This window comes from Oreochromis niloticus, linkage group LG22, assembly GCF_001858045.2.
Source record: "Oreochromis niloticus isolate F11D_XX linkage group LG22, O_niloticus_UMD_NMBU, whole genome shotgun sequence".
Lineage (NCBI taxonomy): Eukaryota > Metazoa > Chordata > Actinopteri > Cichliformes > Cichlidae > Oreochromis > Oreochromis niloticus.
In genome coordinates, this window is record NC_031985.2 from 2,129,060 (window position 1) to 2,153,259 (window position 24,200).

Genomic DNA, 24,200 nt, shown 5'->3' on the forward strand with positions numbered 1-24,200 from the left:
TCACGGTGTAATTTCCTGTTCAGCCAGCAGTGGGTGAGAGCGAGCAACCCTCTGAGGAGATAACAGTGTCGTCTGCTTCAAAGTGTCTTTGAACGCTTCACTGCTGCCAGCGTTTGTTTCTTGCGTGATGGTCTGTGTCACTCCACACTTTGGCACCACTGTAACTCATTAGAAAAAACCTTGACAGACACTCACATCTTTGCTTTTTGGTGCTTGCCACCTCTCCTCCATCAGTCCTTAAAGCCAAACCTCTGCTCCAGCCAGTTTGATGATTTTCAGCCTTCCTTTTAAGTCGACAGAAGCTCAAGCTGAAGACCCCAAAAAGAAAACAGGCCTGAAGCTGTTGGCATGGCCACCGATGGTCAGAGCAAATGGAGGAGGCGGCAGGAAAGACCGTGTGAGAAAGATGTTTTAAAAGCTGCAGGGCTAGCTCCTTTTTTTCCTAACAAAGGGAAGCAGAAAGAAGGAATAGGAGATAAGGAAAAATGGCTGTGCTACGGAGGATAGAGATGGGTTTATCAAAGAACATAAAAGATGGTAAAAAAAAAAAGTTAACTGAGTGGGAAGCAGGAACAACCTTTTCTGCTTTTCTAGGTGGAAACAAGCGGCAGCTTTCAAAGCTTGTAGGGTAAATAAGGTAAATAAGGAGGTCACCGTCGATGCGACAAAAGAAGAAAAAGTTTGTGTGAATGAATGAAGCAACAGCTGACAGAGGAGGCAGTGCAGCCCTGCAGTCTGACACTACACAGCCTCTCAGTGGGTTAGGGTTAGTGATGGCCAGTGATGGCTGATGTTGTTTGCCGAACCGCCGAACAACATCAGCCATCACTTCCTGTAGCTTTACTGCACTATTTCCAGGTAACGTATCTGCTGTGTGTTAACTGCGCACTCCTCCCCTCCTTTGTAGCGATAGCAAGAAATTACACATGAACGTGAAACACCTTGGGCTAAAACTAAGAACTTCCTGCAGTTTTTCAATAGAGTTAAAAAATATGACGTCATTTCTGGAGTAAAACCGTAAAGGATAGGTACAAGTGGCTAGTGCGCGGGCTATTTCAAGATAACTGTCACACAGACAGTGTTGTGAAGGTTACTTTTAAAATGTATTCCACTACAGATTACAGATTACAGATTACATGCCCCAAAATGTATTTTGTAACGTATTCCGTTCTGTTACTCAATGAGAGTAACGTATTCTGAATACTTTGGATTACTTAATATATTCTCATGCTTTTTTACAACTACATGAATGTACTACTGCTGTGTGATTTATTACTTTTACTGAAGGTTATTTGCCATACCAATACCAACTAGATTTAACTCTTAATATAAATGAGTAACAGTAGGTTGACATTAGGGTAAGGCTGCACTTTTTGCAGCGATCTCGTATAGAAAACTATACCACACCTGTAAAACAGGTCCGCGGTTCCGAACCGTAAAGGCGTAAAACCGTAAAGGGACCTCTGGCTAATACGTCGGGTTCGTGGCCGAAAACTAGCTTTACTTTGTTGTCTGGGTCAACTTTGCTAGTGAGAGACAGAGAGAGGCGTTGAAAGGCTGCTCCAACGGAACTTATTGTTTCAGAGGAAAACACGAACACAGTGTACAGTCGAGTCTTAATAGCTTACTTACAAATGGGCTCGTCAGGCACTCTTCTTGGCTGCAGTGGTTATTATTATATTTACATGCTTCCAGCTCCCGTTTCTGCTCGGTGACAGGTCGTACTTTTCCTTTTTCTCCCTCCCTTGCTCACAGACATTTCACGGGTATGACAGTCCATTCTCCCTGCAGCACGGACTACACTGCCCATCAGGCTACATTGTTTAAGGCTATGCCTGTAACACTCTGCCTATTGCCTTCATATTAAATATATTTTTTTAATAACAATTTTTAAAAATATTTCTTCACGTCATTTTGCGGGCCGCCAATAGAGGTGACATGGGCCGCGAGATTGAGACAGGCATTAGAGCCTCTTAATGTGTGTTTTGTTTGGGTTTCCACCGGCGTGGAGAGCCCGTTCTCACTCCCAAGGCGTAATATCCCGACGTTTTGTCACGTCCCGCGGCGTTCCTGAGGAACGCGAAAGGTGACCTTCCACGTTGTTATGGTACGCGGCGGGTTCCAGCCCTGTATTGCAGCCCTAAACCTAACCTTATCCCTAAGCCTAACCATAACCTTATTTGTAACCTTAACCATAACCTTATGCCTAACCATAACCTTATTCCTAACCTTAACCAGCACTTTAGTGACATGAAATAGTGTTTTCCCAAGCGATTTTAAGGGAAAAAGCGAAGATGTGTAGATTGAGTCCAAATGGTTCTCATGTGTCCGCAGTTTTCCGATGTTGTCACGTAGGAACGCGTTGGGTGCCCGAAAACATAATATGTTGACGATTTGTCACCTAGCGGAAAATGTTAGGCTTTGGGAGTGAGAACATGTTGGCGTGGAAACTAAAAATAGAGAGACCATGGCCTAACATATGAAACAGGAAAAGACCGCCGTGTAATCCATTCATGTGAACAAAGTAACTGTATTCTGAATATCATCTTTTTAAACAGTAACTGTAACGGAATACAGTTACTCATATTTTATATTTTAAATACGTAACAGCGGTGCATGTATTCCGTTACTCCTCAACACTGCACACAGAGATAAACAGAGACACAAAGAATGGCAAGAAGCTGTTGTATTATTAACTGTCATATCCGGTTGCATGACAGGACGCCGATGGATAAAGACATCGATTTTCATTCGTGAAAGAAAAATTGTTCAGGTCATGTTTCCGAAGTCACGAAGAGGTGACGGAGGGCTTGGATTGCGGCTATTCGAAGACCAAATATGACGTTCCAGAACACTCCAGCTCACATGTTTGTCTGCTCCAAGCATTTCCACAAAGGTAAGTTTGTATGTGCTGTAGTTAATAAGTAATTTATCATAACATAATTGTTGATGTAAGTTACAAATAAGTCTTATATTGATTTGAATTGAATTCGCTGCGTTATGCTGCTTTGTGTACTGTGGCTTTGCGGGCTAATGTTTGTTGTGTTTTGTAGGAAAACCAGCCTACAAAATGCTGGAATGATGAAAGCCACATTGGATTTAATACCTCATTATGTTAGGATCAGCTTCTCATTATTTTATTATCCTATGATACTGGGCCGGTTCTAGACAGGCATATATGAGGGGGCAGAAAGAAATGTAAATGGGGTACATGGTGGCAATGTGGGGGTTGGGTGGGGTGCTCTGTCAACTAGTCACCGATTATTTTTGCGATTAGTTGACTAATCAGATCACGTCGGAGCACTTCTGCAAACATGTGATGTCTTGATAAACCGAGCAGATATTTGAAGTTTACACAGCTACATTCTCGCCTGAAAATATGTAAAACGTTAATTTTGTTACCCAGAAAGAATAATAAGAGTAATATTAAAACTAATTTCCAACAATGGTGAATTGGCTGGGCCACGCTATGAATTCTGGGATAGGTTGGGTCACGAAGGATACACTGGACCAATCCTTCAAATCTGGGGAAAAGGAGGACGCATTTGTTGGGTGATTTTGGGGAAGTCTTCGAATTTGAACAGCCTTCATCGCGTTGCTGTGATGTAATTGGTCTACAAATGCGGCCTCCGAAGGATGTGGCCCCTGAATTTGGACACAGCTACGATACTGGAGACTGCTTCTTCTTCTTGTTTGGCATTTAACGGCAGTGTGCATCCTTGTAGATGCATTGCTGCCATCTTTTTTTTAGTCCCTTATTACACTCTTAAATCCTACTAGTTATTCTTCGTCTTTCAGGATCTTACAAAGCTTCAAACGATGTGCTGACTATTAAATTAGTCGTTGACGATATTGATAGTCAACGTAATCGTGACTAGTCGACTAATCATGGCAGCCCTACTCTGGATAACTGTTTTTGTCATGTAATTGGATTGCACTTTGTCATGCCTCTACCCTAAGGCCTGACCAACTTAAGTGTCCCACCTGAAGGCTAAGCTTCTGCTGGTCTAGCTTTTAGGGTCACTGAGGCATGCAAACCCCCTGACCATGTTAAGGTGGCAATCCCTCAGATTCTAACAATTAAAAACATTTACCTTAACTGGATAGCCGATATCGAATATATTCAAAACCAACATAACACTTCTCACTATTGTCAATATTAACAAAACTAAAAAGAGTAGGCCCCGTTATTTGAAAAAAGAGAATTTACAAAGTCTTGAAAATTTATTATATTCTTTATTTCTATTTTTCAGTTTTAAATATCCATCCAGATCTTTACAACCAACAACATAAAATCTATCTTAATTGGATGGCTTAATTCAGATAAATATTCAAAATGAAGTAAGAATAAAATAAGACCTCTCAATATAGCCAATACTTGCAGAACTAAAAAGGGTTGGCATAGTAATAAAACAAAAACATAAATACCTCTTTATCGCGGTTTCATGGAAACTCAAATTAACAGAGAGACATTAAACGCACCTCATTGCCTGCCGTAGCTAAACGGAGAAAGTACGTTCTTCGCAGCTGCACTTCATCTCAGGGGTAGGTTAATACACTGGATTTAACTTAACAACGATACTTTGACATGGGTTCTGTATAAACTTGGGTCCAACTTTAAGGCGGTGGCAAGTGGCATGGATGTTTAGCTAGTGGGAGGGGGAGTTCTCTACCGAGTGCTGTGTGGGCCTGGGCACAAACAGTGCATGGAGGCAAAGAGCGAACAAGACGTGAAACCTATCATCTCATTTGTGCCCTTTTCAGCAGATTTTTCAGCTACTGTAGTAAATCTGCACTGTTAGACTTTTCATCTCCACTTTACGGTAACATACTGGCGTCACTGTTGCCAGCGTCATACCGTGACGCCGTATTACGGTAGCTTACCGTTGTGCAGGATGATACTGTTTTTTGCTGTTGTGGCATAATACTCTTGGACAAATTATGGTAACGCACCGTAGCTTTTTTTACGGTATCTCACTGGCGTCACTGACGCCAGTGAGATACCGTTATGTCGTTATGTCGTAAATTACGTCAACAAAGTAACATTATACTGTGATTAAGAAATTGGTATACTACCGTTTATTCACGGTATGTCACTGTAAGCCCGCTACAAGGTAATAAACTGCAGTATATTTACCAGTAACTTACCGTTATCACGCATCATCAGTACCAAACATATTAATCTCTGCTAGAGGATACCGTTTCCCAACAGGCGGTCATTTACTGTTTAACACGTCGTAATTTACCGTAATTTAAGGAAACAGTAACATACTGTAAGAGACTGGAGGGTTCAAAAAAATTGTATTGTATTTTAAAAAAAAAAAAAGGTACCATTTATTTATTTATATTTATATAAAAACATATATATACCCACTAAAGATCGATTGATCAAGATAGATAGACACACACACACACACACACACACACACAAAATAATTCATGTGCTTCACACCACTTTTTATTTGTTCTGATTTTTCCCTGATGAAATACACATTTCCAAAAACAAAAACTGAAAAGAACTGAAAACATATTTTCACTGAGGAAGCACTTGTTTTTACTAAACCATGTAATCCATTATTTTCTCAGATGGTTGTACAAACAATAACGATATTATGTCATATCCATATCATGGCAGACAACATATGCTCAAGTGTTGGGTTTTCTCAGTTATATTTTGTAGGGTCTTAAACCTACAATGTGAAGTGCCTTGCATTCATTTTGTTGGCACCATACAAATAAACTGAATTGTAATGAATAGAATATCAAGCCCCAAACTTCTGCCTTTATATACACTTTATCCAAAATACTGGCTCACACCACCAAATCAATGCACAAAGCAGGGTCCACAAGGACATGGATGAGTGTGTGTGGTGTGAAGGAACTTGACTGACCTGCACTGAACCCTGACCTTGCTTAGTGGACTGAGTTAATTGATTTGTAGGGTGAGCCAATACATGTGACAACTAAAGTGTAAGTAGCTGAAATAATTTTTAACAAACGGGTAAAAGAAGGAAAAAAAAAATCAAAACTGTTGCACTCAAAAAACCTATTGGACAGAGACAGCGCCTTGCAAGATGGCGAGAGAGCTTGTCTTCATTGTTGTTCGTCTTGTGTAAATGTCCAGAAAGCATGGGCCATGGATCATCTGTGGAGACACAGGTAACAACACATTGGTCACTTAAATTATACAAGAAATTCACTAAAATGGCAAAAACAGTTACCTAATTTGAAGTTTTCCACTCAAATTCAGTAAGCCGCTGGAGGAAAGTTGTGACATGAGGGTTAATGTGAACAACCTTTCGCTTCACAGTGGTCCCAGTCTTTCTGCTTGTCCCAACCTTGGAGGTACATTTTGTTCCCTCTTCAGGGTTTATCCTTACAAAAAACCTTAAAACATGCCACAATAAATAGTAACATACAGTAACATTGAGTTGTGATTTGAAATAATGAGTTACTTAGGGATAATTCATTCATCATCTATCACTATTAGCTGACTTCTCCTGTCCTCTGGATGAGGTCTGTCCCCTCTTGTGATTGCATGCGACAATCGGAGTGGAAATCTTTCCCAAGGAATCTGTAAGTGTGAGACCCAAGAGCTGGAGTAATGGTTGTACATAGTGGTGGACGTGGAGGAGGAGGGGTGGACGTGGATGGCTTGATGTTTCAGCTGATGCAGCAGGGCAAGGCTTCAGAGTAATGGTGTCATTCAGGTTCTCTGGTCTGTTGCCATCTAAACACATAAATAAATAAATACAGATCATTGGAAAAGTTACCTTAAAAAGCTACTATGTCAACAAATATGTCCTCACTAAAAGATGAACCCTTCAATTAGGATTGAGTAGTAACGGCAAGGCAGTTTTTGGGGACCTTGTCTGAAGATGAAAAGAAGCAATCCCAGGACTGCAAAAGAACTACAAACTCAAGGTCTTGCATTGAAAAGACCTTGAGTCAATATATTTTACAGTATGTCACAATTTCAAACCCTTAGCTGTACCACTACCAATGAAAGGTTAATGGTGTTAGATTTAGTGTCTACTTTTGTTTATGTTTCAGATATATAGAGAGGATATATATAGTCCTCTATGAAAAAAGTTCTTGATTGATTTTGTCCACTTCTGCTTGTGGAATATTAAATGAAGAGTTTGTCAGACAGTATTGCAAGAACATTGTGCATTGCACAGCTGCGAAGATCCTGAAATTCCTCTATGATGCTCTGTATAGTGCTGGTTGGTAAGAGCATTTTAGCCTGCATTACACAAAGCCAACTGTCTTCTAATAGATTAACTGTGTCCTGTCCTTGTATTATGGCAAATTCCCCAATTTCTTGTTGCCTTGACTGCTGAACTGTCTACTTATGTTTTCGAGAAATACGGCTGGAAAATGATGTTCGGACACTGACGTATTTAGAGCAATCTTCAAATGGACATAATACTTTTTTCCCGTCTTTGATGTGAAATCTGAGATGGGCACAGAGTTGTAAAGTTTTGTGCAGCATACCCACATCCAGGAACTTGACAGCTGAGGTCACCCGTGAACTCATAGAACTTCTCCTCAGTGGTCTCCCTTCTTGTTCTGTGATTCCAATGCATATGTGAATGAAAGGCAGAAAATGTTCTGAAAGTGGCAGGACAGTTCTCAGTTCCACAAGAAAGCCTATAGTTAGCTACATGTTTGTGGCTTTTAACATGCAAACTGAACAATATAAATTTGTGTGCACGGAAGCCACAAAATTTACAAATACACATAGTTGCAAAAAGTTCAATGACCAATTACCTTTCCTAAATGACATATGCAATGCAAAAAAAACAAAAAAGAAAGAAAGAAAAATAAGAGTATTGTCAATAGGGACCAATTCCCAGTTTTTACATGATCAAAATTATTCACAAAAGGCTTCAATAAACAGAAAATGTGTGCCGACAAAAGACAAGAGAGCAGTGCACAAAAATGAAAAGATATTTGAGCTCGACGCTTTAATGGGTTTAGCCTGACTAAGTCAGCACTCCGCACTGTACAGGTAGTACAAGCACATCTGAAAACACTGACCAGCTTTAAGCATTTGGGCGCAACCTCGGTAGTTCACCGATTCACCTGTTGCAAACGTCCAACTTTCTAACAAGTCTCATAAATCCATCGGCAACTATTACCTAACTAGTCTTTTGAGTCTCCACATTCATAGATATTGATATTTTGTCATAGCATTTGACTGAAAATAACCTGGCTGGGTAGCTTAAAAGTCAAAACAAACAGTAATAAGAACGCATTCTGACTTCTCTCGAATAAGTGAAAAAACACTTACCTTCAGACTGATTAGCTGGTGTCAGTCCAACTTTAATGTTTCCCATGTCAGTCCGTTTTAGGGAAAAAGTGTTAAGTTTAGTTGTTTCATTTACTTTTGAGATACTCCCTCATGGACGAGAAATTTGGAGTCAAGTAGAGTTGTCACGAATAGCATACGATCTTCAGATATAATCCAATCAACCGTGCATTTAACCTGACTGAACTCCATCCAGTTACCTCTGACTACTTCTAAGTTGCACATCTTAACGGTCCGTAAATTGTCTCTGTTGTTCTTCCACCATCTCATCATCACTCTGTGCTGCAGCGAACTGGATCTGTGGCACAGAATAGTTGATGGCCATGTTGTTCTCCTGCTTTGCAGCTTTGTTTGAGTCTGAATTGCGTCTTAAACGTGCAAAACTAAGAAAAGCAGATCAATATTTTCTTCTTCTTGTTATTTAATGGTTGTTGGCAACCAGCGAAAGGAGCATTAGCCGCCTCGATCAATATCTTCTATCCGCCATTGTTGTTTTGAAAGTGTGCGCCATACGTCACGTTGTACGTCAGGTAAAGGTGTGGTCTCGACTAATGCTCTCCCATTGAGATGTGTAACCAGTGCTACACACACCTGTCGCATAACACGCTTTAAAAACGTAACATTCGCTTTAAAAACACAACCCAACGTGCTAAACATGAACAAACAAAAACACCCGTGTTACATTATCATGTATATCCAGGACATCTCTTCTGAACCAAGACGAAGTGGTGCTACAAGGAGAGTGCATTAATGCACCGCTAAAAATACAGTTTCTGCTTGTCCCAGAATTTATTAAATTTGAGAGTGAAGTTGTAGGACTGATGCTGGTTAGTGGTGTAGGTTTCATGGATGTGACACCTGAACTTGTGTAAAATGACCACCAGAGCATATTCCGAGACTTCTGGTTAGTTCACTGTAGTTAGGCAGAGGTGTCTTAAAAGTACCACCTTATACAGAAAAAATGAAGTTCCAGTATAAAAAAGAATAAGAAGAGTAAAAAGCTACACCCTGCTAAATGAAGTAACTTTTAAACATTAGTCTAAATGTAACATATAGAAAGGAAATCAGTCTAAGTATACGTTACCTACATTGGCCCCCGTTTTAGTATATAGAAGTATACTTGAAATGAACTTTTGGATGTACTTTTTGTTCACTATAACTGTACTAACATAATGTCCTTTCCAGTCTATAAGAGTATACTTAAAATATACTCTACTCTAACACAATACTAAACTTACAAGTATACTATTGATTTACTTTTTAGTTTATATTTGAGTTACTTCTGGTTGAAACATAGTAATTAAAATCCAGTTGAAACACATTTTTCACATGTAACAAATCACTCCATTCCCCAGACAGTCAGATAATAGTTCCAACTATCAGAAGGCTTCCTTTGCAGAGAACTACACTCATAGTTCAAGTACCAGAATTATATTGCAAACAGGTGAGAAAATGATTTGAGAGTTGAGCTTTATTAACTATTAACCGTTTTCACTCACGGTTTAAACATTTTTTTTTATCCCACTTACTCTGTTCAGAAGGTAAAAGACATTACACAAGAATTTCTGACAAATTCTTGTTTAAAACATCAATTATTTGTTTCATAGTTGTTTTAATTTTACAGTTAAAGCACTGCAATGCTTGCTGGGTATTTCATTGTACTTCTTAGTATACTTCAGTTATACTTCAAATACTTCAAATAGTGTAGCTGCAACTTACTCCTTAAGTTAAAAATGATGCTGTATATTGTAGTTTACATGTGATACTACTCTCACAATGAATTGCATTTTATAGTAATACACTCTGAATGAGGATTTAGGTAATTACTCTTAGATCTACAGTAGAAAACAACAGAAATCCAGATGGTGTAATAGTATAATCTCAGTAACATCACCAATTGTTACATTTGCTGTATTTTACAGCTGTTTCCATGAGTACGGTGAGTTACCGTAAAAATAATGTAATCCCATGGAATTTTCCCACAATTACTTGCAAATTACAGTACTAAACTGCAAACATCCTTTAGAGTTTTTTACTGTTGATTTTGCAGTACTAAGCTATGGAAATTACTGCAAAGGCTAACAGTGTGGTTGATATTCAGTTTGTGGGTAATCTGTTATTTTGTTTCTCAACTTCTAAAAGTTTGACTCTAGGGGGCAGGACGTTTGTTTAAGGGGGCATTGCCCCCTCTTACCCCAGCTTATAGCCGGCCCTGCTATGATATAAAGGGGCAGCACGGTGGTTAGCACTGTTGCCTCACAGCAAAAAGGTCCTGATTTCAATTCCACCAGCAGGCCAGGGTCTTTCTGTGTGGAGTTTGCATGTTCTCCCCATGTTTGTGTGGGTTCTCCGGCTTCCTCCCACCGTCCAAAGACATGTTGTTAGTGGGGTTACGTTAACTGGGAACTCTAAATTGCCCATAGGTGGGAATGGGAATGTGAGTGCGGCTCTGTTAGCCCTGCGACAGACTGGCGATCTGTCCAGGGTGTACCCTGCCTCTGGCTCTATGGTCCAGCACCCCCTGACAGGGGATTTCTTTAAATCACCCTGCCGTTCTTTGTTCAGCTGAGACACCTGAGGTAGAAAACACAAACACTGCAGATTTTCTTTAACTCGCGAGGGCAGCCATGGAACGCAGGATCTGCGTCCCATCTCTGTCTGCGTTCTTTATTTATACAAGATGTTTCTGTGTGTGTGTGTGTGTGTGTGTCAAGGTAACAACGTCACTCAGAGCAGCGGGTTTTTCCCTTCTCTACTCGTAAAAGAGCTGAGGTTTCACTTCTAAATGTTCTCTGAAGACAGGAAGCGGTTAGTAGCTGCACACAAGTTACTAGGTGAAAAGTCACTTAGACATGTGCTTAATAATGAATTAAGGAATACATTTCATGGAGCTGATCACATATATGTTCAATAATCTTTTAACATTCCGCCCTGTTTATCAGAGAAATGAAATGTATACTAGGCAACTACTTGTCTTTCACATTCTCAGTTACTACATCATTAGTTACACTTCATCTTTATCTAACAAATAGGAAAAGAAGTCTTCATGATCTTCATCGGTTTTGGTACATCTGCGTATGCTGTGAATTAGGGCTGGGCCATATTATACCGTTCACGGTAATACCGGTATAAAGTTCGGCAACGATAGGAAAATGAAATATCGCGATAGAATGTGGGCAAAATGCGCATGCGCAGTGCCTATGTTTACATACGCTCATACGCACATGGTAGAAAAAGTATGGCGGCAATGGAGGATGACACGGACGAAAGCGCATCTTTGAATGAAGCAGGTGAACCAGAACTGGTCAGTAAAAACGGTGCAACTTCGGTGGTGTGGAAGTGGTTTGGTTTTCGTCCATCGGATACCCACCAAAGCAGAATTTTTTGTAGAACGTGCAAGCGGGCCGTCTTGGCGAAGGGAGGAAACACAACAAACCTATTTCATCATTTGAAGCAGAAGCACTTCTTGGAGTACAAAAAAGCTGTTAAAGCACGTGAAGAGTTGTCCGCTTCAACTAGCGAGGTGGTGAGACCAAAGAAGATGACTCAACAAACAATCGACGTAGCTTTAAATAGCTGCACGCCTTATGACAAAAGTAACAAACGCTGGGGGGAACTAACTAATGCAGTGACACATTGTTTAGCCAGGGATATGATGCCTGTTCAGAGTGTGGAAAGAGAAGGTTTCAAAAAGATGCTTAAAACGTTCGAGCCACGCTACAAGCTACCCACAAAGAAATACTTCTCTAAAGTCGCCTTGCCTGCTTTATATGAAGAGATCCGCACTGAGGTGTCAAATGCGTTATCTTCGGTGGAGTTTTTTGCGTCCACCACGGACATGTGGTCAAGCCGAACATCAGACCCCTACATGAGCCTCACAATACATTACGTGGACAAAGACTGGAAGCTACAAAACAAGTGCCTCGAAACAAGTTTTTTCCCCGAGGACCATACTGGGGAAAATATAGCCAGAGTCTTAAAAGAGTTCGTCAGCTCGTGGAATCTTCAGGAGGAAAAACAAGTGTGTGTGACGACAGACAACGGGGCCAACATTGTGAAAGCCGTCGCACTCAACAACTGGACCAGACTTTCATGCTTCGGACATCGCCTGCACATTGCAATAGGTAAGTTTTTTTGTTTTTTTTTGTTTTTTTGCAATAGGTAAGTTAATTATAACGCCAGATTAAGCACTTATTGTATTAGTTTAAATGATGGTAATAATACTGTTTGTGTTATTAGTCTCTGAATGTGGGTAGTTGTACTGCAAGATAGATATAGATATATATAGATATAGATGTGTGTGTGTGTGTGTGTGTGTGTGTGTTATACATAACTTAAATGTCACACATTCCACACCGCATTAATATCCTGTGTTTCCTTTTAAATGTATGTCTTTTAGAAAGAAGTGTGAAGGACCCAAGGATCGAACGAGCAGTTGGAGTGGGAAAGAAGATTGTTGCTGCTTTTGGCCACAGCTGGAAGCGCCAGCGAGCTCTGCAGGCTGCCCAAAAGGAACTGGGCCTACCAGAACACAAACTCATAACTGAATGTTGCACTCGTTGGGGTTCAAAGCAGAGAATGATCCAACGGCTGCTGGAACAAGAAAAAGCTATAACACAGGTTTTAGCTGCTGATAAAACCACAAGGCACCTCATGTTGACATGGCAAGACATTGAAGTACTTGACTCGGTCAGCACTGCATTGAGTCCACTCCTAGAGTTTACAGATGCTTTCTCTGCTGAAGAGTATGTAACCATTTCATGTGTTAAGCCTGTTCTTCAGATGTTTAACAATGACATGTTAAAAGTAAAAGAAGGCGACACTGAACTGACCAAAGACATCAAAACAGCAATACTTGACTACATGAACAAAAGCTACAAAGACAGTGTCACAGAGGGGCTTGTTAACATGGCTTCTTTCCTTGATCCACGGTTTCATACAGAATATTTCAGTGAGAGTGAAAGTGAAGCCATCAAAGTTCAAGTCATGAGTGAACTAGAGCATCTTGTCCCACACCAGGGTAGCACAGCCACATGTTTTTCAGAAACACCTCATACATCTACTGGTGACCAAACAAGTCAGGGAGCTGTTAAAAAGCAAAAGAAGAGTCTCGGGAGTTTTTTGAAGGGACCAGTTAGTGGCAAGATAGAGGTAACTGGAGAGAGGTTATCATCTGAACTGAGCAGTTATGTGAATAGTCCACCAGCAGACAGTGAGTGTGATCCTCTTTCTTGGTGGAAAGTTCACACAGTAAACTTTCCCCACATCAGCAGATTAGCTAGGAAATACCTCTGCATTCCAGCAACTAGCTCTGCATCTGAAAGGTTGTTCAGCACAGGTGGAAATGTTGTAACTTGTCAAAGGTCCTCCCTTAAGCCCGCATCTGTGAACATGTTAGTGTTTCTGACAAAGAATCTTAAAACTTGAAATGTAAAAAAAACTTCCAGGAGCAGTAGCATAATTTATCTATGTTTTTGTTTGTTTTGTATTTACTCAAGAGTTTGTGCAATATTATTATTTGACTTATTGATTTTGCACACTGCACTTTTGTTGCAAAGCACCTCCTATGTTTTGTGGATATACATGATTATGGATAACCATGTATATAACAGGATAATCACTGTTGAATTTTGTGTGGCTGTAATGCACGTTAAAATAAACAGCTGCTTGTTTAAACAAAAATAAATTGATGGGGTTTTTTTCCACTAATAAAGTTGTAGAGTTGTATTTTGTTTTGCGTCAGTTATATCGTCAGTTATATCGTTATCGCAAATTTTCAAATCTATATCGTGATAAATATTTTTGGCCATATCGCCCTGCCCTACTGTGAATGACAAACTTATCATCTGTGAAACTACAGCTTTAAACAAAGAATAACATAAGTAAAGAAAACAAAATAAAATCAGGAAAAGTCCAACGACAATCAACAGTCTCTTTAAAACTTGTTAAAGTTGAGCGCTTCTTCCTGGATGAAGATGTTGATGTTGTTGTGCACTTTACAAAAGTCATTCTCAGGGTGTTTCCCATATATGGTTGTTTTAATACACTCGGCATGTGCGAGCAAACATAACAGTCTTTCTCTGCAGTTCTGTTAAACACGTATCTGTACCAGGCATAGTCCATCTCTTTTCTCGGCTCGTGTATTGTTGTCTTCCTTCTTCCTGGGTGGATAGTGTGATGAGCAGAGCCGTTGCCAGTAGTGAGACGCCAGTTACCACCTGAGAACACTATATTTTTACTTAAGGCATTTAGGTCATTTCTATTTTTTCAAAGAACTCACACATCTTACATATTTCAAACTTTTAAGTTAGGAAAAAACTTTGCATTGCTCACAGCTCTAAAACCAGACATTAGTAAATCATATGCCTAATCATTATGTGTCATTGTGATCCACAAGTATGATCACAAATTTGCTTTTCAAGCCAACAAAACAAACAAACAAAAACAAAAACAAATTGCCTATGGCATCAAGGCTTTACACACATGAGTCAGGACACAAAAAGAAAAACTGCTGCCAGAAACAAAGCAGAAGTGTTAGGGAAACAAAAAACAAAAAACTGAGCTCTCTGGTCAGAAATACCCATTATGTCATGTGTACAAGTGTATAAATGTAAGCGTGTTCCTTGCGTTCATGTTAATTGAGTGTAAGCTGCTTTCTTCATTGCAAGTGTTTGTTACAATAAGGTTTAATTCATGCATCTTATCACTGAGTTCTAAATTCAAACTATCTCACTTCTGACTCTTTCCAAAAATAATTTCACATATAACAATTTGTGTATGTGTGTTTTCTATTCATTAATATAGTTGTCAGTTATTTCTGTCATTATTTTTACCTTCTTTTGTTTGTGACATGGTGGACATCTCTAAACAATCATGAGTTCAGCCTTCAATTTCAATCCAATTATATCCTGTATTCTCGCACTCGAACTCGTCCTGCTTCACCTCCCACCGGTCCTTGTCCCTTTTTTCACAGTGTTCTTGTGTGGCCTTCAAAGCTCCAGCAAACACAGTCTGTTTCTTCTCTGTTTTGATCTTTCAGTATTCTTCTTTTAAGTTAAGTTCCAGCCCGGCAAAATATCACATTTAGTGCCTTCGAACAGTCATGTCACACTGTTCTTTACCAGCCTGCAGTTTCCTCGTGCATGTTTTCATCATGTGGTTTCTGTCATTCTGCTTCTGGAGTCATCAGTCAGCCTTATTTTATTTCCACTGTCTTTTGCCTGCTGCCTTCTTCAAGTCCACGATGTTCTGTCGGTCTTCATCATGAGATTAACTGTCCTTTGAGCTTCTTCTCAGGGTCGAGGACAAAGTGGGAGGTCAAGCTATAAAATTTTAGCCAAAGACTGGCTTATTTTCCCAATTAATCTATGCTTTTGCCGCTGTACTCAAGGTTCCAGGTTGAGAGAAATCCACCTGTATTGACACACTAAAGCATACAATTAATATCATTTTCATTACTTTTCTTAAAACATTCATTCGCTTCATCTTCTTAGAGTTTAACTTGTCTGTTTCTCTCTGTGAGCTGTCTTGACACAGTCAGCTCCTTCTATGGGCATGCAGTTCCTGTTACACACACGATTTCCTGTCCCAGACACACCACAGGCACACATTTCCTGTTTCTGCAGACTCTTTGTCTTTCTTTGTATTGATAGCCTACAAACCCTCTTTAATTCTACTAAATCTTGATCTAGAAACAATACACCTTCATTTCACGCACACTTTGAAATATTCTAAGCTCTTTCAGACATCAGGAATCATCACCAGTGTTGGTCAAGTTACTTGAAAAAAGTAATCAGTTACTAATTACTGATTACCTCCCCAAAAAGTAATCCCGTTACTTTACTGATTACTTATTTTCAAAAGTAATTAATTACTTAGTTACTTAGTTACTTTTTAAAAACACAATTTACAACCTGAATAGGTGATAAAGCGATAGATCTTTCAGCCCAATTCTACTTTTTCTGCATAATCCATCATACAAAATGTAATCAAATGGAAAAGTCTCTTTTTAAAACGTTAAATCTTTTAACTTTATGCATCAAGCAAAAACTTAATTATATGCAACATTCTCTGACTGGAAGAAATTTGTTTAACATTTAAACCTATTTTCTGCACATTCCAGCACATAAAATAAAATATTTTTTTGTGTTTACACTCACTCTTTCAAATAGATGCAAGTAAAACACAGCAGAAAATAAATAAAATCAAAGACTAGTTGCTCTATTTTCACCTGTAAAGCAGGACTGGGGTAGGCGGAGGTTTACCCTGGTGCAGGTGTGCCGCAGCGGTCAGCGGAAGAATCCGCGAGTTTCTCTGAATTTCCCATTACAGTCGTAGCGCACTCGCTGCTTGCTTGGAAGTTTAGGGGTTTTTTTCGCTGTAAAAAGAAGTTTTCTTCCCACGCACAATGGACACTAATGTTTTTGTCACTTTTTATGGAATCAAACTCAAAATAAGGTCAGTACTTCCACGCTTTAAACGCTGCATGCTCATACTCTCTCCCGCACTCGATATATTATCCATTGTTGATCTGTGAACAGCTGTTGTCACTAACGTCGCACTCGCTTACGTCACTGTCATGAGACATTCTGGCAAAAAATCACGGTTTTAGTAACGCAGTAACGCAGCATTCCTACGGGAAAGTAACGGTAATCTAATTACCGTTTTTGCAATGGTAATCCCTTACATTACTCGTTACTTGAAAAAAGTAATCAGATTACAGTAACGCGTTACAAGTAACGCGTTACTGCCCATCTCTGATCATCACACACACTGCCTTTTCTCTCAAACTTCTACTTTTTCACTCATTCCACTATAAACCTCCCTAGTGTTATTATTACTTATTTACTATTTGGTACAAATCACACAGAGTCACTCAAATCAAATAGTGACAGCATTCACACAGTTAAAATCACTCAAAATATGCTTTCATACGAGTATTTTAGACATGCTTTTCATAATCAGAAAGAGCAAGTCAAAGAAAAACAACTGAAACCTCTAATCATTCTCACAGCTTCTCACAGCACACACATAAACTGGAAAAAAAAAACTAAAACACACCGGCATTTATTGCTCAAGATACATCCACAGTAATGAATTCAAACTCTATTTATACAATTGTAGTGAGCAAAACCAGCATCTCAGTCACCGGCATTTAGCAATATTTGCAAACAATAGTTATAAAGCTCAATAACACTCTAAACCGAAAGCAACAATCTCCATGTGCGTCACCGCTCCTCATTTGCATTCACACACACGCCATCTAAAAATAGAAGTCAACAGGCAGTGCACTGTTGACACAGAGACTCCTTTCACACAAAGATCTCTTATTTTATATTACACAGACGTCTTTTATTTATAATCACTCTCAGGCCTGACAACTTCTCACACCTGTAGCTTTAGCTGTTGTATACAGGGTTTGGCTTAGTAGTTGTTAATATAGGAGTGCTCTATATCTCAACAATGTCTCGTCTAGGATGACAGGTTTTCAGTCTGGTCAAGTGTCTCTATGCACCTGATTAGTTATTTTCCTTATTTTCTTCATTTCATATATCATTATACTGAATTTGAGCAAACCTTAAGCTTGAATCAGACTACTTTTAACAATTATCCACTTCACATCATAACTGACTGAGGTGCCTCGTCTTATTAATATTATGTCATTATTAATGTTATCATTGTTTTGTTTATTTTATAACAGCAGTAGTATATCACAATATTTATTAGTATATTACAATATACTACTATACTACTAATATACAATAGTTTATTATTTTATATTTTATTATGTATCCATCATGGGCCGGCGTGATCTGCAGCTTCACACCTTCCCAAGCTGGAGACATTTACCTTTTCCTTGGCTGAACAATGACACAGCCTTAATATACCTTATGCATTTCTCTATTTTATTTAATATGTTTTCGTGTGAATTATCTGCTTTCATTCACTCTGTTCATTCTGGGCATGGTTATCTACCCAATTTTGTTTGATTTGGTAATACCAATTTACAGGTTGTTATCCTTCCTATTATTATTTTGAATATAGTAGACATAAGCTCTAATTTAATTTAACCTTTTGTTTATTCCACTATGCATTCCTCTGTCTGTCTTTTGGATTAGGCCTGATCTGGTTTGTTGTTTTTCTAAACATTTCTCATCAGGTGTTAATTTTGCTTGTTTATTCTCCATTCTCAAAGATTTTGCTGGGCCGTTACTAGCACGCTAGACTTCAGAGTGGTGGCTGACACGCCCTTCTACTCCGCACACGGAGCGGTGTCAGTTTTATGAGGCGGAACTCAACCTTTCCCTTTTGTCACCAGTACGTGAGCCTCAGCAAAGAAAACAATAAAAACAAAAAACAATGGAAGTAGTTCAGCAGCGTAGTGTGCTGTAAAATCAACTTACTCCCAAAGACATACACAACACACATAGACATACACACAGATAGACATTTGCGCGCTAATTTGTCACGAAGTATTTCATGGTCACTTCTAAAACCACTCTAAACACAGTTCCTTGTGGCGAACTTAAACCTTATTTGTCACAAAGTATTTGACGGCTACCTCTAAAACCAACCTAAACTTAGTTCCTTCCGGCGAACTCAAACCTATTTCACGTGTTTCATAAAGTAATTCCGGCTACAACAAACCTATTTTGCGCATTTCACGAAGTAATTCCGGCTACAACAAACCTTTGCGCATTCTTCTAAACCCTTCCGGCAGTTTAAAACCAAAAAAGTGTTTTTTCACCCTCAGTCGTCTTTTGCTGGTTGTTCAGGTCATCTGGATCCCAACGTCGTGGACCAGAACTAAATCACCGGCCTGGACCCGAATTCAATGTTCCAGGACTCTCACCTCTACCTGGAGAGGGTTGTCGACAGACTTCGGTGCTGGTTTACCCACGACGTCAGGATGCAGCAGTCAGACCTTATTGGAGTCACAGAAACGTGTCTGTTGTTTCCATCGCTAGGCTCGAAGGACCAATTTGAATGACAGGGGATTTCTTTAAATCACCCTGCCGTTCTTTGTTCGGCTGAGACACCTGAGGTAGAAAATACAAACACTGCAGATTTTCTGTAACTCGCGAGGGCAGCCATGGAACGCAGGATCTGCGTCCCATCTCTGTCTGCGTTCTTTATTTATACAAGATGTTTCTGTGTGTGTGTGTGTGTGTGTGTGTGTGTGTGTCAAGGTAACAACGTCACTCAGAGCAGCGGGTTTTTCCCTTCTCTACTCGTAAAAGAGCTGAGGTTTCACTTCTAAATGTTCTCTGAAGACAGGAAGCGGTTAGTAGCTGCACACAAGTTACTAGGTGAAAAGTCACTTAGACATGTGCTTAATAATGAATTAAGGAATATATTTCATGGAGCTGATCACATATATGTTCAATAATCTTTTAACACCCCCTGGCAACCCTGGAAAGGATAAGCAGAAGTGGATGGATGATATGAAGGGCGTGTAACATCTGTAATTTGATATATTTTGTCATATTTTCACAGAACTTTATTACATGGTTTTCTAATGGGTATTTATGAAGACAATTTGTGTGACTGGTAAACCTTTACATGGACGACAGTCTTATGTTCTTCTCGGAACTCAGAATTACTAAACACTTTATGAGTGTCTGCACTCACACTTAGGACCATATAATTATAAATATGAAAGTTGGGCAGCACGCTAACGTCTTTACTCCACTCTGTATGCTCGTATGGGTCTGACCCTTTCACTCCTTTGATTTTTTCCTCGTACCTTTTTTTTGCCTTTCGTCACGTCTGTCTTTGTACGGACCTGCTGTGTTCTCCATTGTTTTGTACATAACTGTTTTTGGGGCAAATAAAATGCAAGTAGGGATCAAAACCGCAGAATGAATAGTTACCAGTGCTGGAAATACTGATTTTTGATTTGATTTTGCTGCCACTCGTACCTACAATGCAACACGCGCAAGTCACGTGGTCTGTCGATCTCTATAAAAGGCTTTTATATGAATCATTTTCAATCTGTGCTTTCAGACTTCATAAAAGGAAATGGAAAATAAATACCTTGAAGAGACATTTTGATGACGGCATTAAAAAGAAAAATCTGCAGATGGCTTTCTGTTTAATTTTGTTTGTGCATCAGACACGTCCTCTTTTGCTGAAGTCGTACATGAACTCTGGCCAGTGTTAGAAGAATGAAATACTGGGGCTCTACGTATTAACTAGCATGTGTGGGAGTCCACTAATGTAACTGTTCATTCACATGATTTTTCTTCTGTCCTCTCTTGTGTTTGCCAGAAGAGTCAGCGTGATCCCTCTGCCTGATATCAGGACACTAATGCGTCTTCAGTCTGGGAATGTGACCAGTGTAAGTGTGGGCTCCTGCTCATGTTAAAAAAAAGTTTTCAAACCCCTAGACCCTGTTACAAGCACACTGAACAAAATATGCAGGGCTGTACCCTAACTTTGTTGGTTTATAGCTCCGGTGCTACAAAGGTTGCTCGTTTTGTAGCGCAGACCAAAAAGTAGTAGCACAAGCATTAATTGTGATATTTTTTTCACATGATCTAACATTATCTCTTTTAAATATCTTGTTTCCACGACATAAGGATTGTCTTATATACTTTTTTGTTGCTGTTTCTGAGCAGTAATGAAAAAATAAAAGTTGTGCCTTCGCATAGTAAATCAGCCATAGAAAGTCCTTTTCCCACCTGCTCTTGTGTGACGCCTGATTGCTGACTGATGCCTGATTGCTCTTCATGCATATGGTACAAACACACGCCACATATTCCTTTTGGAGTGAAGATCCTCTGACAAGACGCCCAGCTTAATGTTTCCGGGTGGAACGCCCCACTGTCAAGTTTCAAAAGAAACACGCCAGTGGAAAGCAACGGAGGTGGTCTGACATGGGCGTAACTTTGTGCTGAACACTGGGGGACTCAAGATCTCTGTCTAAATGAAGAGATTTGTTTTAAACGCCAGAGGATCACCAGCATTTTTGCTTGTTGGCTCTCCACTGCTGTATTCAGAATCAGAATACTTTATTAATCCCTAAGGAAATTATTTCCAGATGGCAAAAATGCCACATGGTGTCTCTGCTTATTTATGTATATATTCAATCATTTACGTCACTGTATTGACACCAATAAACTATACCAACAAGTATACCTGCATGACCTCGTAGAGCTAAACCTTGCTGAGCTAAGTATTTGATGAAGCCCACAATCTTCAATAATCCATACCTTGCTTCTTCCTGTTGTCTGGCAACAGCCGAAGAAAGCTGTGAAGCTACAGTGTTCCCTTTTTGAGCACAGATGTTCATGGCATGGATGTGTACCTGACTTTCTGCATCCTGAGAACCTGAAGATCGCCTAGTTCCAATTTCTAAAGCCTACACTCACAAAGGCAGGCTCACACTTGCTTGCAAATGTTGACTGATTTGAATAAACTTTGGCACAGTGAAAACACAGCACCCCTTGTGGCACTGTAATGCAACCCGGGAAAAGTTGTGAACCATTTTTGTTGAAAAGACAACACACATTTAGCTCGCTTCTGCACTACTATAAGCTCAGGATCAGGTTGTGCAGGCTTCGTCCAGTTGAGGATGTCTAAACATCAAATCCTTCTCTGTCCCTGTCATCTGTGTGACTGGTTCCTGACATGGGGCTTGAGACCCTGTGGTAAACATAACAAGAAAACCTGTCACTCTCTGAAATAACTGTATATTAGCTGTATATTAAATGATTGTATTGCACATTATGCACACATTAACAACATTACTGACATTGTTAAATTAAAAAAAAAAAATCTATTAATATGTCCTTGCATTCTTACCTTCCTCTGTGAGGAAACCACACGAACCAAATACACATCAGTTCAGTGTTCTGACAGTGTGTGTTTGCATGCACAATCATTTTTGTTGTTCTGTATGTGTGTTACCTGGTCATCCGTGCCTCCTGTGCAGCCTTTCTGTGTCTCTCCTTTTTCAATTGCTGCACCTCCTCTGCCACCACCTTCACCCTCCTCTGCTCCTCCTCTGTTGCCTCCTCTCTCCCCATCGTGCTTCCTTGAGTCCCTCTTTGATCACCTGCTCTGCAAACCTCTTGAACCTGATATAAAAAAGCTCAGTTAATGTTTAAATGGTTTGAGAGGGGTGGTATATTCCATATATATGGTTTTGCAGAATGCATGTTCCCTTACCAAGAAGTTGGAATGCATTTGAAACACCTTTTGGCCTCTTTCAGTGTTTCCCACAGAAGTTTACTGTAATACAGTAACATTTAGTCTACATTCTTTTTACAATGTCATATTCTTATAACATGTACATATACATAACATTCCTCTGTTGTTTGACCTGCCTTTCTTTCCCCTTCACCTCTATATACAGCACAATGCCCCCCAACCACCACACATACACACACACCACAAAAATATAACACCCCAGCTTGTGTCTCAAATTTGATTGATGACCCTAGCCTTGACCTTTTGACCCCACCGGAAGTACTCCGGAAGTGTGTAATATGATCCATAAGCATGACACCTGTTGCGACACCTGTTGTGAAAAAAAAAGTTTTCTCCCTTAGAGGGAGGGGGGGGGTCTGTGGAGGGAGGAGAATAAAAACAGAGAGGGCGGCGCACACTTTTCTATGCGCAGACACAAGATGGATCCTTTCATTCTGCACCCGTGCGTTCCTCTGTACTTGGACGGGGAAGAGATCTGCTCTCCCGAGGCCGTAAGCATGGGAGGCAGCAGCGGCGAGTGGTCTTCGTCTATTATCAGCGACACCCCCGTCACTGTCTACAGTAACAGATCAGAAGCAACTGATGCTCCGCGGAAAGAAGGGAGAAATAAGAGCGTCTTCATGTTCCGCAGCCAGATACCGGCTCCAAGGAGCTTGCGGAGAGAATGGCCTCTGCCTTTTGAGGGGTGTGGAAAGTGGGGCTACGTCTTCAAATACAACAAGAGGCTAGTGAGAATGATGAAATAGAGGTTGATGATCCTCCTGCCCACACTGCTGCTGAGAATGATGGAGATTCCACCGTTGAAATAGAGGTTGATCCTCCTGCCCCCATCGCTGCTGAGAATGATGAGGATTCCTCCGATGAAATAGAGGTTGATGATCCTCTTCCTCGCCTCCCTGCTGAAAAAACTCCGGACAAACAGGACCCTCCTGTAGAGGATGATTCCTCCTCGGATGAGGAAGATTCCTCCGATGAGGATGATAATCCTCTCCACATCATTACCGAAGAAGAAGAAGAAGATGAGCCCCTGGCTGAAAAACTTTCAGAAGATGAGGAGGATGTCCCCCCAGCTCCAGAAAAAGAGGAGAAAGGAGATGATACCCTTGCTTCAGCGGATGAGGATAAAGAAAATGTTCCCCCAGCTGCAGAAAAAGCTCTGGAGAAAGCTTCGGAAGAAGAAGAAGAAGAAGAAGAAGAAGAGGATATTCCCCCTCCTCCTCCCCGGAATGGGGGCATACGCTTCAAGGACGGAGAACTGGTCAAGACTAAAATAATCTTGTCAACCGTCTGGTCTTCAGGAACTACAGCCACGGGGAGATGGAGACTGGGGGCCAGCCTGCGCTCAACGGATGAGTCTGATGCATTTCGCAGCATGATGGTTTTACCCGCCAAAGAGTGGGTCGTAAGGATGCTGCAAGTGAGGAAGGATATTACAATTCTTTTGTTGCCGCTGCTGGAGAGATGCTGTAGCGGTGAGAAAATCTCTGAGCTTTTGAAAATCCCCGCCCATCCCGGACCACGCCCCCCTTTCTTTTGTTTTAAAAAGGAAGCCCACAGTCGTTCAAAAAGCCTTTTGTAGCTCAGAGAGAGAGATTGACTCTGCACCCCTGCTTCGCGATGAGGAGGTCAGTTCCTCGGAGGAGGGTGAGCTGGTACCCGACACTCCCGGCTA

At 40.3% G+C, this 24,200-nt stretch overlaps 1 protein-coding gene and 2 long non-coding RNA genes across 3 annotated transcripts; 2 read left to right on the top strand and 1 right to left on the bottom strand.

Annotated features, from left to right (window-relative positions):
- LOC112843453 (uncharacterized) lies at positions 1–23,548 on the top strand. The gene is made up of 3 exons (XR_003215791.1): positions 1–130; positions 2,721–2,896; positions 20,585–23,548. It is a non-coding gene; the product is annotated as an uncharacterized LOC112843453 (long non-coding RNA).
- On the bottom strand, positions 5,437–10,233 carry LOC109196465 (uncharacterized). The gene is made up of 4 exons (XR_002057915.2): positions 8,297–10,233; positions 7,498–7,572; positions 6,297–6,730; positions 5,437–6,145 (listed from the first exon to the last, which is right to left on the bottom strand). It is a non-coding gene; the product is annotated as an uncharacterized LOC109196465 (long non-coding RNA).
- On the top strand, positions 11,442–14,035 carry LOC109196464 (zinc finger BED domain-containing protein 1-like). Its single transcript, XM_019350476.2, has 2 exons — positions 11,442–12,438; positions 12,714–14,035. Exons 1-2 carry the CDS (start codon positions 11,496–11,498, stop codon positions 13,739–13,741), a joined length of 1,971 nt encoding a protein of 656 aa, XP_019206021.1. The 5' UTR covers positions 11,442–11,495; the 3' UTR covers positions 13,742–14,035.
- Positions 23,549–24,200: the final 652 nt, after the last annotated feature.

What these genes read in the sequence shown, in the direction of transcription:
- LOC109196464 (XM_019350476.2), top strand. Translation starts at nt 11,496, where the DNA reads ATGCGCATGCGCAGTGCCTATGTTTACATACGCTCATACGCACATGGT. An exon ending in TCGCCTGCACATTGCAATAG is followed by an intron (nt 12,439 to 12,713) that starts GTAAGTTTTTTT and finishes TATGTCTTTTAG; the next exon opens with AAAGAAGTGTGAAGGACCCA.